At 35.6% G+C, this 18,884-nt stretch overlaps 1 protein-coding gene across 1 annotated transcript in view; it reads right to left on the reverse strand.

Annotated features, from left to right (window-relative positions):
• LOC107036151 (dorsal root ganglia homeobox protein) overlaps window positions 1-8,642 on the reverse strand; it is a 122,965-nt gene extending 114,323 nt beyond the window's left edge. Inside the window, exon 1 of the mRNA XM_029125956.1 lies at window positions 8,062-8,642. Coding sequence (XP_028981789.1) covers window positions 8,062-8,521 — 460 coding nt within the window. The 5' untranslated portion in view covers window positions 8,522-8,642. The remainder of the gene's footprint in view (window positions 1-8,061) is intronic.
• Window positions 8,643-18,884: the final 10,242 nt, after the last annotated feature.

Raw genomic sequence — 18,884 nt, forward strand, 5'->3', positions numbered from 1 at the left:
AGAATTTAAGAAATTAAAAATTGCTGAGGTAATTCATTAGATGAAGAATTAAAACATTATGTTTGAAAGCAAAAGCCATGTTCAAGATCATGGCTTCCAGAATGCAGTTTTTTTTTTCTCAAAACTAGTAGTTTTTAGTCTTTTCCCGAACAGCAAAGTTGATTTTCCTCTGTATAACAACGTGGAATCACTAATTGAGAAACAATGCGCTTAAATGTATTTGCCCCTCAATCTTAAGATGTTTTAATTCAATTCGACTTCTCCGTACACGGCACTTGTGACCACAGAAACACACGAGGGGCTTACAGATCAATTGTACAACAATTTTTCCCCATTTTTTCCCCCTTATTATACGAGAACAAAGCCAAGTGGATTTGTGATCTGTTAATTTTTTTTCCTTCTTCTTATGTTTCCACGATTTTTTTCACTTGAATGGAATACACACTCCAGTTGCTTTCGTTCTTCCACTCTCTCTTTCTCTGCGGTTAATCCATAAAACGCTTTTTTGTGTAATGTTGCTTTGAAGTACTAATCAGTATCGAGCTGTGCATAGCCCAGACACGTATTAGAGTAAGCCCTGGTATATTGCGGTACTCACATCGCCCCTCTATATACCTACTGGAGAGAGGGCCTCCTGTGCCATGCCAACACGTACATCCATGTACAGACAAATATCCGTTATATACTAACAATATATACAGATATGCAGCGAGCTTCTCGAAAGGGAAAATATTTTGAAGGAAAAAAATAGAGATGGAAATGAAAATGCTGGCAGTGAGAAGGGCGTCGAAGCGTCTCCATGATCATCGAAGAAGAATCCAGGAGAATGGGAGGGATGTATATATACATATATATAAAATGATAGCAAGGGGGGCTACGTCAGGGCTTGATAGGCAATCTGGTTGATTGCCAACTTCAAACGGACCATATAGAGACGATTCCCTATGCAGTAGTTGAGATGAACAAAAATGTTGTGAATGTTCACATGAAGATGGCTATGAACATTGCAACACCTCTAGAAACAATGGCCGTTCTGCTTTCCGCAGTTTTTCATAATTTTTTTGAAATTATGATGTTTTGGATTGAGTAGATTTTTGGTTTCGAATGGAAGATTTGTAATCGTTCAAATTTGAATTTTGGATTTTTTGTGTTATATTGACCCAATATGATCCAAAAAGTCCGAAAATGCTATGTTTGTACCTCGTCCGTAAAAACATAGCATTTGTGTATGAGTAAACTGTTAAAAATTTTCGTCTGAATTTTCCCTGCCAACTCGTAGAAATTTTTATTTTTAATTTCGACTGAAATTTCAGGAAATATTGCCATCGAAAAATAAAATATTCCATTGATTTTCGGTTCGAATGATCTGAAAATACTTGAATTTTCAGTTGAATTCAGTAGCGAAGCAGTAAACCGGGTCAAGTCGATTTTGACTTTTGGTCAATTTTTGATAAATATCTCAGAATATAAGAGAGATAGCAAAATTTTTCTTAAGACCTTTTTTATAACCCTCAATTGATCCTACGAAAAAGGCCTTGACAAAAATTTTTCTGTCTCTTTTACATTGTGAGATATTCGTCAAAAACTGGCCCATACTCAAAATCGACTTAACCCGGTTTACCGCTTCGCTACTGAATTATTCCGTGAAAATTCATAAAAATCATGAAAATTCCGGAAAAATTTGAAATTCATGTCATTTTGTTTCTGAATATTCATGTTCTATTAAAAATTCAATCAAAAGTGAAATTTCCATCTCACTCCCACTGAATGCTCAGGATATTATTGAGCCCTATCGATTGCCATTAATTAAAATTTAATCAATCTATTAGTTTTTCACCTTAAATAGAAGAAAAAGTGCGTGATTAATAGTGAATTTTAGTCCGTTGTCTCGGGAAAATTTACTAAACGTGAGGGTGATTCGTACCAAAACTGTAAAATTTACCCTGTATCCCATCAAAAATTATCCCGGTGAACGTGAATAATTGCTCCAATTTTTCGTATAATTTTTCTGTAAAGGAGAATGATTTTTACCGAATTCGTTTGGGATAACGGGTTCCGAAAGGGATAATAAGAATAGTAATGATGATAACATTCAACTAAGTTGAAAATCTGAGAAAATTAGTTAAAAAGAAATCTTATTCAATTTAATACATTGAAATAAATAAGGAATTATTCATGATAGAAGTAAACGATGCGGAAAATAACGGTTCGGGCGCAAATTGCTAATTTATTAGCGAAAATAACTATACTATATGCAATACAAGAGCAATTTCCCACTTGTTTTTTCACATTCTCAGACTGGTGTGTTACCAGCTGAGTATTGGATTCTCATCCCACAAGACTCCGACCAAGGTTTAAGACAAAACAAGATGAAGGTATACGACGAACGCGTGAGGTAAATACTAGCAAAGGTGCCGGAGTGACGTTTGAATGGACAGGGTATGGGTATTGTATGGGGTCTAACTGGTAATCTGATACCTAAAAATCGTTCTCAAAATACCACTTGGTAGACGTATTTGAATTTTTACATGTTGAGTGTATGCTCTCAAATTTATTTTCAAATTTCTTAAATTGCGGTATAATATTTTTCCAAGACTACATTGACTTAAAAAGGCTATTGTCTTTGCTTTTTGCATCACGCGAAACAAAAATTTTGAAACAAATAGAAATTCATGAAAAATCTATACTTTCAAGACGGCTTAGTATAATGGGTGCAGAGAACTTCAGTGAATTATCATGAATTCGGCAGAAAAGAAGCGATTGAGCCATGCAAATTGACTCATTTTAAGCAGATTAAGTGAGTCTTCCCCGGTAGGAAAAAAAGAAAAGGGTTGAGAACAGTGAAGCCATCAAGCGCGCGGCCATTTTTCCGTTATTGTCGTGACCTTTTGTGTTTTGGGTGCGAGGCACAGCAGCCCTGCCCAACACTCAACTCATTATACCACTAATTATTCCCAACGCCAACGATTATTTCTCAACATAAAATACAACCGATTCATGGAGTGATATATTGCTCACATCCCCTTTTTTTTAGCATCTTTTACATATTTTCTTCTTTTTATGGAGATTATCGCCACAGTTAATCACATTCTTAGGAGCAATATTTTAAGATTTTCAATCGTTGAATTTCAGAAAATGGACTGCTAGAAAATTACTCTTGAAATTTTAAGATCTTTATAGCGCAGTCAGGGGAGGCCGAAAAAAAGGCAAGAAATTGATGATTTTTTTTATACATTCTTTGATTTTTTCAAAACGCCTATGCAAAGTCCGAGATAGTCTAGGAGAATGGGTGAAAGATAGGGATTTTTCTAAGATGCATTTTAACACTGGCTCTTATAGAAATTCGGAAAGAAAATTAAAAATAGAAAAAAAGTCGCCATTTTCCGGAAATTCCGCACTTGGGTGGAGCTTTCATGGAGGAATATTAAAAAAATAATCCAAGTGGCCTAGGCGAATTGTTTAGAACAGATAATTAAAAATACTCTTGGAATAGCTACAACGTCGAGGTTAGAAACCATGGAAGGGTAAGCGCGGCAAATACGAATGGCGTTGTGACGATACATTTGCCTATGAGCAGGAACCTAACAGCTGAGTGAATGTTAGGTTCTGCCAACTAGTACCTCGAACGGCACGACGTTGTCACTTTTTCTATCTATATTAATTATTCCCCAATAATTCAAAAGACAAGCTAGAAAAATAAAAGAAGGCTTGAAATATGTAGGAAAAAATAGAAAAGTTATTGAAAAAATATTTCGAACACAAAAATGGTCCAGGTAGATTGAAAATTTGTAATTGAAATATCGTTTTTTTCTGTTCAGCGATTGGTTTCCTGCGAGAGAACAATAGATTCCCCTCCGTCTCACCTCCTACATGGCTACCCCGTCATAAATACTTCAAGTGAAAAAGCTTGAGATTCTTATCTTGGATATTCAAGTAATTCTCGATTTTCAGGTCTATACGGCACTGAGTAACATTAAACATTTTTTAAATTCAGGCAGCAAAGATTTTGAATTCTCAATCTTTTCAAAATTGAGTTGTATGTGATGTTCAGTTTTTACAATGAGTTTGAAAAATCAAACCCGAAAATCGTTAGAATAAAAAACCCGATATTCTTGAATTTTCAAGATGACTGAGAAATTTTGTGAACGCTGCCATTTACAGACATCGGCATAATCGAAATTTTGAATTACAGGTAAATTTGGAATAAGTCAATTGTTAATATTACTCACCAATTTTTTTATTTTAAACATAACCATCAATTTAAATTATTAAATTACTATAAGGTGCAACTTCTCATAATATTACTCAAAGTAATGATTGATACTGATCTATGGTCATTTGAAATTGAATTTAAACTAACAACATCGAAAATTCAGATGAGGCTGTGACTGAAATTTCAAGAAATTTCTAATAGGGTAATCTCAAGCGATTTTTAGCTGATTGGTTTTCTCGCCGAACGGTAGGCGGATTTGTTAGCATTATTTGAAATTAGGATGACCCTCGGTATAACTTAATCGAAAGAGTTAATGAGCCTTTCCCCATGCAATGTATTTTTTGAAACTTTAAATCACGAGAAAAGGAGAGGGTTTAACAAGCTGTTTTTTCTTATTGTACAAAAAAGCAAGTTCACTCGACAAATGTTAAGTCGAAAAAACTGCTTGAAGCTATATGAAAACTATATTTTTTTGTAATGGAAAAAATTATTTTATGGTAGAAAATGTACAATTCATGAATGATTTATGGCTTTCGTTCTCATTTTCAATAATAGCAACTATTCAATCCTGTGTGAATCTCCCTCGAACAATGTGTACTGTTAAATTCCGTTTTCGATTCTGAAAATGTTTTCCAACTGCTCGAAATGGGAAATCAAGTTCAGAATTTAAAAAATTTTAAAAATTCAATTCCTAAGTTTAGTCACAAATCGCATTCATTATACATTTTTACTGATCAGGTGATTGGAATTCATCAATGAATGACGATTATTTCATAATTGTCGTCATAGGTTTGAGAAAGAATGTCATGTAAGATCTTCAGTGGAGACTATACGACTAGATGAAATTTCAGAGATGGTCATTACCAATAGATTTTGGTAATATTATGAAAAGTTATGAGATTATTTGGTGAATCATTCTAATTCTAATCCTAATAATTCTCCCTCAAGAGAAGTGATTAACCAAACATTGAGTGATTAACTAACTAAACAATCATTGTTTCATCTTTTTTTATTACTGAATAATGATTTCATCATCCAACATTAATTGGGATTAAATGAAATTGCCATCCCTGCAAGATTGCCCGTATTTCTAAAGGAGATTCAATAATGAACCTACACAAAATAAATATAAAATTAGTTTTTACTGTTGGAATTAAATAATCGAGGATCATACTCGCCACAGTCAAAATTTACTGTTGAATGTAATAAAAATTGCGAGTCGGTATAGTAGAAAATGGTAGAAAAAAAGTAAAATATAATTTGGCACGAGTAACAATTCGGTGAAGATAAACCCAATTTTCAAGTTGTTTTGGCATGGTCTTCGATTACTATGTTCACATTGGAATTTTTAATTTTATAGTCTCTCCGTGTGTCGCAGGACTAACATAACGCTTACAATTATCGCAATAATTGAAAAAATACTAAATAATTGTCTTCGACAATTGCAAGACTCACGTATAGTAAACGGAGTCACATTCACTCCGAAAATCGAAATTAGTCGTATCCAATCTTCATATTTTTACGTTATGAGATCGATCGGATTTTCAATTTACTTTTGTAATATCTGTCTGGAAAGATCATTTTTCGTAACGGCTTAGTATGTGTAAAGCTCTTGTTTTCTGCATGGCGTGTGGCACTATCGTTCCGGACAGTGAACTTCGACAGATATAACAAAGAATATGTGTTGCACGTACATGTGGAAAAGTACAACTTTACGCTCTTGTAACACAATGTCCTACTTTACACAATTTTTCAGCGGGATTAGTAAATATTCGTTAGGGTGAATTCAAACGTGTATTCATGACAAAAAACTAATTGTTTAATAATTCGAGAACAGGTCCAAGATTGTAGCACTGTGTTCCTCAAAAACTCCAAAAGCATTTCTATCAACGATGTTGCTTAAAGTAGTATAACATAATTTGAATTTTGAAGGTAAAAAACTGAAATAAATTCTAAACGAAAGTTATTCGACATTTTAGTACTATTATTAATAATTAATCGAAAATTGCAAAAATACGACAGACTTTAGTGAGAAAATTAACTTTTCGAAGTTAGGGACAAGATTGAAATCTAAAACAAATCTCGAAAAATGCGAAAAAATGAATGAAAATTCCACATTCAATCTGAAAATTATTGTCAATGTCAAAATTCTGTAATAAATAATTCATGTTTCTGCGTGCCCGAAGTGGCGTCTTATATTCAAACATCCTAGTCAAAAGAGCGACTATTGGTTAAAAAAATAATTGCAGGAAGAATTTGATGAATCGATTTCTTACACTCATCGGAGCTAAAATTTCAGGATAATACTATAAATGATGAATAATTTTTTTTTGCTTTTTGAATTTATTTTTCCTCGTCGCACTCAACGACTCAGGAGTCCATTCATACTACTTTAAGAACAATCTTAGTCTCAATAACGCAATCAAAATGTCTCGATTGAACTCGGCTCCCATTCGATTTTGAGCGGAATCGGTCCAGTAGTTTTCAAATTGCGAGGGAGGAAAACAAAATTTTAATTGAGAAAGGTGATGAAAAAAAAATCACCAAGTCGTTGAAGCGGCTTGTTCAAAGGATCGTGCCCACTTCAACCCACCCGTATCAGCGCACAGAAATTCAGGCGCGAGCGACCAGCAATGCACCTCTGGTTAATTTTATTTTGTCTACATGTTTCGTCATCGGTTTTTTTTCTGTACTCCAATTCTCTTCATTAACGTTACGACAAAAACCCGTCGATTGGACGCCGTTGTATATAGTAACTCCACTGTGAATCAATTCAATTGCAGGAAAATCATTGCTTCCAGCTAGGGTGTTTTCCCTTTTTAATTAAGTAAAAAAGAGGAAGGAATTGTCGTACGACTGATAACAGCAGTGATTCGATCGCAATCCTGAATTCACATAGCTGATGATATATAAACAAATAGGAAAATAAGGCTTTCTCACGGACCACTTCTTTCCGACTCCCTCGTTTTTCATCTGTATACCTTTTCATCGGCAACAATAGAGGGTCTGAAAGACACACTATACCATGATACCCACCTAAAAACCCTCGTGTGCGAAAACGCAATGAGACGTGTATCGATTTTCGGTAACACAATCTTGAGTGGCTCTCTGTTGAGCGATAGTCACCAGTGCGACACTGTTAAGTGCTCGTTTCACACCTACTAGTAGATACGGCTATTAATTCACTTCAACATCGAATCAAGGAGGTATGAGGTATAAAGAGCGCGAATGGAGAGTGGGATGAGGTGATAGTCTCACACTTGCTCCATTAATCCTCCCGCTAACAATGATGATAATTTGTGGCTACTTTGGACGATGATAGAACTGTAAGAGTTGATGGATATAGTGATGCCGCGAGGCGCGAGAGAAACGAGACGATACGAGACAAACGAGAGACATGACGAGACGAGACGAGACGAGAAGAGCCATTCGAGACAATGACAGAAAGGAGACGAGACGAACAAAGCCGGTCGAGAACGAGAGAAACGAGCGGCGAGACGAGAGTCGTGGGAGCCCCCCCTCCCCTTTTCTGCCCTCGGCGTATTTTTTTTCCGTGCAAATTGGATTATAGCCACGAGACGAGATGAGACGAGACGAGACCAGACGAGATGAGAGAATCTCTCAATTCTCGACGAGACGAGAGAAGAAAGTGCTCTTGTGTTGCGATACGAGACGAGACGAGAGAATGGTTTCCTGACAACGAGACAAGACGAGAAGATACAGTTTTTCGTCTCGTCTCATCTCGTCTCGTCGCGCGGCATCACTGGATGGATAATAGAAGTCCTACAAAGTGTGTCGGAGATGTGGTACTAAGAATATTAGTGAATGAATATGTTGAAGATGCTTACCGTGGGTGGAGGTGTGTTGATGAGTTGGACTATGCTGATGATGATTAGAGGATGCGGCAGCACCTGGTAATACATGTTGCGCATGAGCAGTTGCTGGATGTACGTTAATTCCGGGGGATGATGGTAGTTGACCAGCCTGATGCACCTGGTGATGGGCAACGTGATGAGCCGGATGAGGATGTGGAGGTGGTAAGAATGCAGCAGCGACAGCCGCTTGAGCATTCAAGTAGGCCATCCTTGAGGCAGTTAAATTGCCGAGGTTTCCCAAGTTTCCAAGGTGATTGGTCAAACTCGGCATGTAGTCCCATATTTTGTGATGGGGTGTTGTCGGTGCGTAAGAGACCGCTGATACACCCACTGGTGGTGAACTCTGGGGTGAGCCTCGATCTGTACTACTAGAGTTACCTGTACCATTCAGGCCCAGGAGCTCCTGAATCGCGAAAGGCGATCGCTGCGGCATCTTCGGTTCTTTTCTGTATTTTCTTTGGGGCTATTCAGTGTCTCATGGCTCTCATTTTTTCATCTAGTTATCGTCCAGAGATTTTTCTTCAACATTTATTTCTACAGTGTTCTGGCCTTAAGGGATAAAGCTCCTTGTTTACTTTCATCAGTGAATTATTGGCTCACTGTAAGTGACGGGGAAATAGTTGAAAAATATTTTTTTTCTAACCAAATAGTACCTTGTATGTCAACATGAACGGTTCTCTATTGTAATGTCTACAGCGACGGCCTGTGGCTGAGGATACTTGAGCTCTTTCTCATATTACCATCCGACGGTTCGGGCTTCTCAGTCTGTACTAGCTTCAAGTTTTTTCTTCCATATTTCCAAATTCAATATGCTTTATATTTTAGAATGGTGCTTAATTCAGTAGACATTGGAGGCTGTTTAGCATTGAACCTTTCGATATCGAGAATGATTTGCCAAGGTGTGATTTCCACGGGGGATTGATGTGTTTTTCATTAGACGACGGCAGCCTCAACACCCGCGCAAGCCAATTACGTGAAATTATCGTCACCTTCGGCAAATAAATGTTTGAATAATTAAATGACAGTCGTCAATTGAACATTTTAACTGACTTGATCATCCTTTAATGGAAATTCTACACAAGAACGTAATGTTTGGGAGATGGATCACGTAATGTTTCAATGGCAGAGCCTTATTTGTTTATGTAATCCACTAAAACAGTTAAAAATTGGGGATGCAAAGAGCCAAAAGAGATGACTGATGTAATTTTGTATAAACGATTATTTGTACTCACTGAAAGGTCCTCGTATCGTATTGCAGGCACAGAACCTTCAGTCTTCTAGAAGATTTGTTCTTCACCCTTCAACCCTTCGCACTCCTTTTCTTTTCACTCTTTGAGAATAAACACTTGTTTTTTTTCCACTGATCCACTGGATAATTTACCATAATGCAGAGTTCTCTCAATAAATTCGAGGAATATCTTCATTTAGAACGAGGAATTAACAAAACATTTTTTTCACAATTCGCAACAGTCAAAGTTGAATATCAGAAAAAAAAACAATCTGATAATTATTATATCACAATGTATTGTTACACGATCTTCAAAAATACAATTCACTTATTTCACGGAACTAGGGGAATCGAGTGTTTAGAAATCCGCGCGATCCAATGATCATAACAGATAAGTGGAAGCTCACGCGAAGAAGAGAATAATTGAATAAGTTCATAAATCCAATGTTTTTTTGTTTTAATTGATATAAAGCCCATGTGTCGTGTAACCGTGTCGTCGTCGCGGCGATCGGGAACTGAATCGTTGATAGGGGTGACTCGTGGAAGGAACGTATGACAGAAAGCAGGGGGTACTACCCGCCGGGGGTATAATGCGAAGGCTGCAGATGTAGCGGAATGAGCTTCGAGTGAGCGAAAACGGAGGGCGGTGGGCAGGACCCACCCTCCCACAAGTTGTTAGATTAAAGAATGGTAGGTGGGGTAGGGGGATGCCGTCTACCATCAAGTGCTGTACAAAAAAGGCAGTGCGTTGCCCCGTCGTGGTATTTCATCCCCGCGACAGTGGCCGTCTCGCATCGCGGATTGGTCGGTTTTTTGAGACTTCCATCTGGGTAGACATAGCCCTAGTTAGCGATGGGAGTGTCAACTGGAATTGTACACGCCCGTAATGGGCAACGCCTACAGGAGACCGTTTCACACAGGGTAAATTTTTTGCTATTGGAACTATCATTTGTAATTGTTGAGAGTTTTGTATTGCAAAGACTTGAATAATTTTGAAATATTAAACTCTATTTTTCATCAAAAAAAGATTGAGGGGAGATGGAATGAGATTTCTCATACATTGAAGATCGAATAATTAGTACAAAAAAAATTGTTTATTGTTCGTTTACTTCACAGTCTCCAATTTTTGAGCTACAGACTTTTTTTTTCACTTTTGAAAGAATGTGTGCAATAACAATTGGGTATTCGTTTTTTGAAATTCAACTCCACAGCTAATTTCGTAATTTTTTGAATAAAAATTTGCACCATTCGTGTAAAATAGCCCGAACAATTTTTCTGGAAGAATAGAGAATATATTGTAAATATTTTACAGATGATTCTTCTGCCTTTTTTTCACGAATGAGGCATATTTTTATATTAAACAAAACGAAATCAGCTATGTGGGAGTCGAATTGAAAAAATAATAATGCGTAATTGTTATTGTACACATTCTTTCAAAAATTTTGAAAAAAAATTAACCTCTGTAGTTAAAAAACTGGAGACCCTGGACTATTTTTAACATTTTAAGCGTCTGCGGGGCGAATGAACAATAAACAATTAATTTTTTCGCACTAATTATTGATTTTTAGACATATATAATCGACCTTCAATCCATGAGAAATCTCACTCCCACAGATGCAACGGTTGTTTGGAGAAAATATTTGTTAATAAATTGGAAATTACAAAAGATTAATTTCATATGATCGGACGAAAATGACTTTGGTGCAGTGTGAAACGTTCTGTCCTTTGAAATGTCCGTTAATGATGTGGGAGTGGTCTATGTATGAGCCAATCCCGAAGCGCTACTTTCGACCCTCATTGGCTGGTGCGCAAGTCGATTTATCACTTATCCTCCTAGCCACCGACATACGATTCTCGCCCTTATTTTCAGTGCACTTTTAAGGGTGACTTTTGCTTGCATCGAAATTCTCTCACACTGCTAATTCAAAATAACGGGAATTGGGAGTAGTGGTAGAGATGAGCGAGAAAAGGCCAGATCAAGGGATGAGGGGGTGAGGAGAAGAGGTATAACTAAATATGTGATGCTTAAACAATTTGTCGAAATATTATTTTTTATTTAGATTTTTCAACTTCTGGTATGGTATTTTTTTGAATTTGCATTGCCTGTGACGAACAAGTGAATCTAGAGGATGAGTTTTAGAGGAAATAAACTAGTGTTTTTTTTGTGTAACTGCAATTTTTGGGCTTGATTAGCAATCGAGGATGCACTATGGATTGATTTTTCGTTGAGTGGAAAGGAAAATATATTTTTCTCATGCTTCAAAAGCCTAAAGGATTACTATCTTTCTGTAAAGTGTCTTTGAATGCTAGTATCCTTATAGAACCTAATTAGAACAATGTTAATTGCACGAGGATATGGTGGAACCCTTAGTTTTATCGAAAAACAAGTATGCCAAAATATTTATTTGAAACTAATTGTTTTAATTTTTTGATTGAGAATCTTAGTTACACATTGATGAAAAAATATCATTCTGCCAATCAAATTTATTTGCGACAAGAATTTATAGTAAGGTTTTGTGTAAAAATTTTGGGCATTTGTTTGTCTGAAATACATGTGATTGGCAAGATTATATATTTTTTTAATGAAAGCTTGAATTTCCAAACTCGTTGTAAAAATTGAACATCACATAAAATTCAATTGTTAATAGATTAAGAATTCACAAAAATTGTTGCCTGAATTTTTAAAATTTTCAAAAAAAAAATATCTATTTTATCGAGAATTACTTGAATATTCGAGAAATTAACTGATTCGTCAATGAAGAAATAGTCAAAAATCTCATATAACTTTTTTGTTCTTAACGATTTCAAGCTTTTTCACACGCACAGAAATTTTTTAGAAAAATAGTGCTAGTACGGGAAAAGAGGGGTAAAGTGACAGCTAGGAAAATATTCCAGTTTCACTGAAATCCCCAGAAATTTTACCAGAAATACCAAGAAATTTTACCTTAACAGCACTTGAATTTTTCATAGCGGGTGAATTGTAATTTTTTCCAGTACTCGTACTAGAATTTTTCTAGAAAATTTCTCTCCGTGCACTTAAAATTTCAAGGGTCATTTTCTAAAAGGGTATACTTATAGTTTTGCTCGAATTAATCTCTTTTTGATAATTATATACCTGAAGAGTGAACTCATTGTTCTAATCCAATGTTTCTTCATTTTGTTTCATCATTTTTGGTGGGTAATTGTTGTTTACCTTCTTCCCCACTTGAGAATTATATATGATAAAACAAGTGTTATTGAAGCAAAATCCGTACACGGAAGACCAAAATTATAATTAATTTGAAAACGAGTGATGCCTATAATCGAATGTTTTCACAGATATTTGATACCCGGATTGCCAGACATGAGTGTTATGTGTGGCAGAAGAGGTCCTTTTGTGATGGAAATATTTTAATATTGTTTTCTTACACAAAGAAAGAATGTTGAGAATTTTTTTTCTATTCAGACATTCCAAATGCGATGCTCTCACATGAAGGCTAAGAGGTGATGAATGAGTTAGCATTCATGTCATAACAGATAGGATAAGGATTATATAATCACAAGTTCTAGCCTTGGGCATTGAAAGGTTTGTAAAATGTAGTTACAATTACAAAAATTTGTTAGTGTCTATCATTCTATGAAATTGCCATTGTTGAAACTCATTCTGTCGATTTAATATTGAGAAATTGATTTTATTTATATAAATTAGTTATCTGTGTCTTACTTTTTATTTCCATTTTTTCCTTAAGTTTTTTCCACACAACTTGAAGCCAGAGATAGTTAAAAAAACTTGACAAAAGGGGAGAGTGGAGCAATATGGACAATTATGACTTCCCGAGTCGAATATTAAGACCTGAATTTCCCCTTGAACACCTATCATGAGTAGGAGGACCAGGATGAAGTTAGGGTGTATTTACCTTCAGAAAGACCCCCTGGTTTTCGCCTGAACGTGCGAGTTATTTCCAAATTCCAAGGGTTCAGGAGGAAAACAGGAGGCGTGTTAAACCTATTTATCGCTTGCACCCCCTAAAATGTTTTCCACTCCATCCCTCCTAGAAAGAACCTACAAACCCTTTCAAGGTATTTTTTTATTATTTTTAATTATTAACATGAGAAGTACGGGTGAAAATTAAGGTCATACTCAAGGGTCATATAATAAGGGTCAAAAATAACGATCAGCAACGACAGTCAAAAATAAGGGTGGGAATTTCAGTAATTTTCACCGCAAACAGAAATGAACAAAATAGTGAGCTACTCAATCATCCTGGCTATCAGGGTTAATTCAGGGGATTTATGATTCCTTTTCATTCGACAGGAGGAGAAGGGGAAAAAAGTATCAGTTGAGAAGGGTTTTTACGCCTTTAGGATGAGGCAGGATCATATGAGGAGTTATTCAGGATGTATAGGATGAAGAAAGGAGGAAAAAATATCTCACGGAGGTAATAGGGGGAATAAGGTCCAGATATACGACTCGAGGAGGTAATAGGGGAGAATAAGGTCCAGCTATCCGACTCGGGTTTGTTTCAAAGCATTAATAATACATTGAACTATTGATGAAACGGGATAATTTCTTCTGAAGTAGGGGAGGGTGTTGTAAAATGGTTCGTGACGTGTTGAATTGTTCATGAAATGGAATAATTTTATTTTTCGATAGTAAGAACAATTCCTCTTTGTGATGAGCTTAGACTGAGCTCAATTGATAAATCTGTTTCTGAGTTAAGAATATTTTTAAAAAAGTCAAAAGTGTCCATTTTACCCCGTCCTCCCCTACAATTCTAGTTATTTATTATGAATCCAAATTGAGATCAAAGGATAAATTTATTCTTGAGTTATAAACGTTTGAAAAAATATCAAGTGTCCATTTTTTCCCACATTCCTCTACGTGAGGTATTTCATGTCAAATTCGTCAACCCTTGTTCGTCAACTTCTCGAAAGTGGATGGGGATTATTTAGGTTTGAGGGGGTTAAGAAATTGTCACTTGTATTTTTTTCATAATTTTTCTGTTCTTCTGTGTGGAGGACACGATTTTTTAAATGTTTTTCCGCTTTCTTCACGGAACTTGCGTTCTAATCAACCGTTTTTAATTGATCAAGTGTGGAGCAAAATATTTTATTTTCTGATAGATTCGAGAATTTGTAGAACGAATGTTTTTCCAATCTCCAGATAGATACAACGAAGAATACAACTGTGTTATCAGAGCTTTACACATAAAGAGCAAATTTAGGGAATTATCCATGTTGAAAATCATTAATCCCAAGACAATACCAGCCAAAAGTTAGTCTCTGTGGATTTGCGGAAAAAATTCTGAATGGCTTTGAATCAAATAAGAAATTATTTGTTAATTAATTGTCTGAACAAAATGAGAAGTGAGTTCACGAAATTTCTGTTTTTTAGAGTTGAATATCGCAGAAACTATGTACTATACAATTTTACAAAAAATTCACCATATTCGGAATTTATTAATCTACCACAGCGTAAGAACCGTTTTTTCATAAGATGGAAAAATCGAGTTCAGGAGGATCCAGAACCCTCATTTGAGGTGCTTGCCTCTACTATAGTGAGAGGATATAACCAAAACGATCAGAAGAAGAAGAACTCCCATTTGAGCTACGCCTCGCGTGCTTATTTATTATCTCATTGCATTTCGTTACTTATTGCCTCCTAAACTGGGTAGTACACCTAGTTAGAATTTTTTTTCAGTAGCTGGTGAATAATATGAAAATTATCTATGAAAAATATGGGGGCAATCGTAAGAAAAATTTGTTTTCTAGTCATATACCTTAAGAACACAGGATAGAGGACCTACGTGACCCACTCGATTCAGGACCGTTGTTGACCAACACATGCAATTTCCAGATCAGGAACCCATCTAATTTTTACCCTTTCCTTGTAGTCTAGACAGAAGTTGACACCATTCAAGGGTTTATTTGGTTTGTTCTTTCGTGAAGTAAGAAAAAGGGGGAAAAAATTGCGTAAGAATTTTCTATGTGGATTGCGTATAGAATTTCTATAGAATTTTCGTATATGATATTCCGACATTTCTATACATTGATAGAAATGGTGGAACGATTCAGTTGCACCAAACGAGGCTTCTTTACTGTTACCGCAATTTGTTAATAGTTAACGAATCGTGGTAATAGTTAAAAAGTCTCATTTGGTTCGACCAAACCGTTCTATCAGTGTACGGATATTTTTTATACAAATTATTTCTATCCGATTTCTATAGGCTTGATCCTGTATGACCCCCTGCTACATGTGTAGAAACATTTCGTATGGACACTGAGAGAAAAAATTAGCTCTGCGAAAAGATAAATGTTCACCTGTACAAAATTTTCTTGTCTCAAGATTATTATTCCCCACGAGAAAATATCCTGCAGCGAAAAATTTATTCTTTCCACTTGAAAATCTGATAGTGGCATATGAATACATATTCTTTCGAGTAGAATGCCAGGATTCAAATATCATGATAAATAATAGTCTGTTTGACTGCAAACCAAAAAAATTTTCCCCGAAGCAGAAGTTTGAGCTGACAGAAGAACCATTCTTTTAGTAAAAATACGACTGTATTATCTCTACTGCGACTTTCTCTATTATTTCCAATATTATTTATTTATTTCCCCGCCATTGATAGTTATTGAGTGAGAAATCAAAGTCCAGTTCTGAGGTCACAAACGGATAATTTTGAGAAGATCAAACCTCTGATCGACAGAAAATTTCAAAACCTTTTACGAAGCTTTTTTGTAATCAGCGGAATAGTATACTTCTTTTCCGCTTGATTTGTGTACGTGAAAAAAAACTGATTTTGAGGCGACAAATTATTTATCTATTTACATCAAATTATACGTTGAGNAGTTATTGAGTGAGAAATCAAAGTCCAGTTCTGAGGTCACAAACGGATAATTTTGAGAAGATCAAACCTCTGATCGACAGAAAATTTCAAAACCTTTTACGAAGCTTTTTTGTAATCAGCGGAATAGTATACTTCTTTTCCGCTTGACTTGTGTACGTGAAAAAAAAACTGATTTTGATGCGACAAATTATTTATCTATTTACATCACATTATACGTTGAGTCCACGTATCTTATATTATTAGACGAAGTTATCTCGATATTTTTGAGCGGAATAAATATATTTTCGGCAGAGGTAATTTTTTCTCTCAGTGGAGTTGGGCCATTTTTCTACGTTTTTTTCTGGAGCGTTTAGAAATCTTTTGTATAAAAACAAAAATTCATGTAAAAATTTATGTATAGAAATAATTCGTACAGAAAATATTCGTTTAGAAATATCCAAATATCATACACGGAAATCCAATAGAATTTGTATACGCAATCCGTATAGGATTTTTTCATACATCCAGACGGAAATCGTTCATTTATTGAAGTAACTATTTAAAAAGTGATGACTATACAAAAACCTCACTGTTATTAGTTTTTCCAGAAATGTACGTTGGTTGAACCTGGTGAATAGGAATTACAGGACGATGAGTCCCTTCATGAATGGCATCATAAATGATCACTAGTGATGAAAATTTCATTATCCTCTCTCCTCTTAATCTGAAAAATACAAATTTATGAATAATTCTTGCGTTCTACATTTGTAGGGTACGATCTGTTCTATATAGCTACAAGGAAGGAAAAAATTAACAAAAATTACGTGGCACTCCCAGTGCGCTTGGACCGAATGCCTTTCCATGGAGTTTCCTTGTAGTCAAGTAAACCTCTGTATTTGAAATTATTCATTCAATCTAAAAATCTTTTTGTTAAAGAGCTATACAGATGCCACGAGGGACGAGATAAACCAGACCAAATCAGAGTAACGAGACGAAACGAGAGTGAAGAGACGAGATGAGACAGTGATTCGAGATAGAAATCAGTAGACGAGAGACGGGAGAACGAGACCGGAGATGAGACTCTGATTGGTCCAAATCGGAACTGAGGAAATTATCAACTATTACTCCAAGACCTTCAAAATTATCGGATATTTTGCGAATGTTTTGTTGCATAGCAACGAGAGGGATCAGTTTTGCATATTACATGCAGGAAAACTCGAGGGGTATTCGGAGGACAATTTCTTCAATTCTGATTTTGGCCGATCCCGGCCAAATACCCGTGATTACCCGAGCCCGAGGCGAGGGTGGTAAGCACGTGGGTAAGGGTCCTTTATTTTACTTCCCGTGGTGAGAACGTTATTTTTTGTCACGGCGTAGGTGCAAAAGGCAGATTTCAGGAAGGCAGGAAATGTGTACTTTGCTCCCGCCGCGGTGAAAAAAGTAATAATGGTTAACCATTGATCCTGAAAAATTTATCCTAAAATGCGATCCGAAAATATGATAGTGCTTAGCATCCACACTGTTAGGAAATTACTCATGAAATTTCAAGTAAAAAATCTTGAAATTTTTAACAACGAATAATCTAGATGGAATTTCCATTAATCTTTTTATTGATAAATCAGTCAATGTTTTTGAATATTCAATGAAATTTGATTTCTCAGGTGCATACGACAATGAAAACTACTGAAAATCATGAAAATACAGGCAACTTTTCTCCCGAGTTTTCAATCGATTGCTTAATTTTCGCGATAGGTTTGAAAATCCAATTTGTTATTGAAAATTCAATGATCATTCATAATGGATAACTTAATGTTATTGAATTTCTAAGATGAATAACGAATTCCATGAGCAATTTAGTCTGAAATTGATTTCAACCTCAGAATATTGAAAATTCAAATGCATTTGTTACTTACATTTCAAAAAATTTCTAACAGTGCAACGAATGATGCGTGTGAAGAAAAGCAGCTTCTCAAATCTATTTAATTGTCCTATAACTTTCAGAAACCTCTTTTCTCTGTGTATTCCCAAGATCACAGATGAATAAATGGAAAGATGAAAGAAATAAGGCCCAAAGCTGTATCAATCTTCTCCCAATGATGGAGACAAAGAAAACGAAACGGGATATTAAATTTTTTTGCTTCATCCGCATATGACAATTTACGATATTAAAATAATTTGCGATACTAAAACGCGAGGGGTACCCATTATTTCGATTTGGGATCGAGGAGGAATAATACTGCTCGGATTCCTCGGAACTCCATCAGCGCAAGAGGAGAAATTATATGATGAAACAATATATTTCACAATTAAAAATTCTCGAATCGAATTGAGAAAGGGTTTATAATGGAAACGACTAAAACAAAATACGCATATGGAGATTATTGAAAATTGTGAAATATTTGAGAATATTGCACCGATATTATCCAAATGATCTTCCATCCTTGTTTACCTCTCCTTTCGTTGAGAGATTATCGTGTGGGGATCCGCATACATTGCATGCACAGCTCAGACAAGAGGATACTTTATCCCTCGTCTTTTTTTAGGGGTGATTTTCCGGGAACAATCACGATTAAATATTCCCGCAGAAAGAAATAAAAATCTTGAATAATCGAGAGAAGAAACATTATATTATTAATAATATAAATATGAGTCTTTGATCGAAATGTTGTATTTGACGGTTTCGGGTTGACTGCACGGAGAGAAGTAGTTAATAAAACTACCAAAAAAAAAGTAAAAATTACGTTTCGAAACGGAATCCG

Source organism: Diachasma alloeum, unplaced genomic scaffold, assembly GCF_001412515.2.
Source record: "Diachasma alloeum isolate Michigan unplaced genomic scaffold, Dall2.0 Dall_scaffold_00206, whole genome shotgun sequence".
Lineage (NCBI taxonomy): Eukaryota > Metazoa > Arthropoda > Insecta > Hymenoptera > Braconidae > Diachasma > Diachasma alloeum.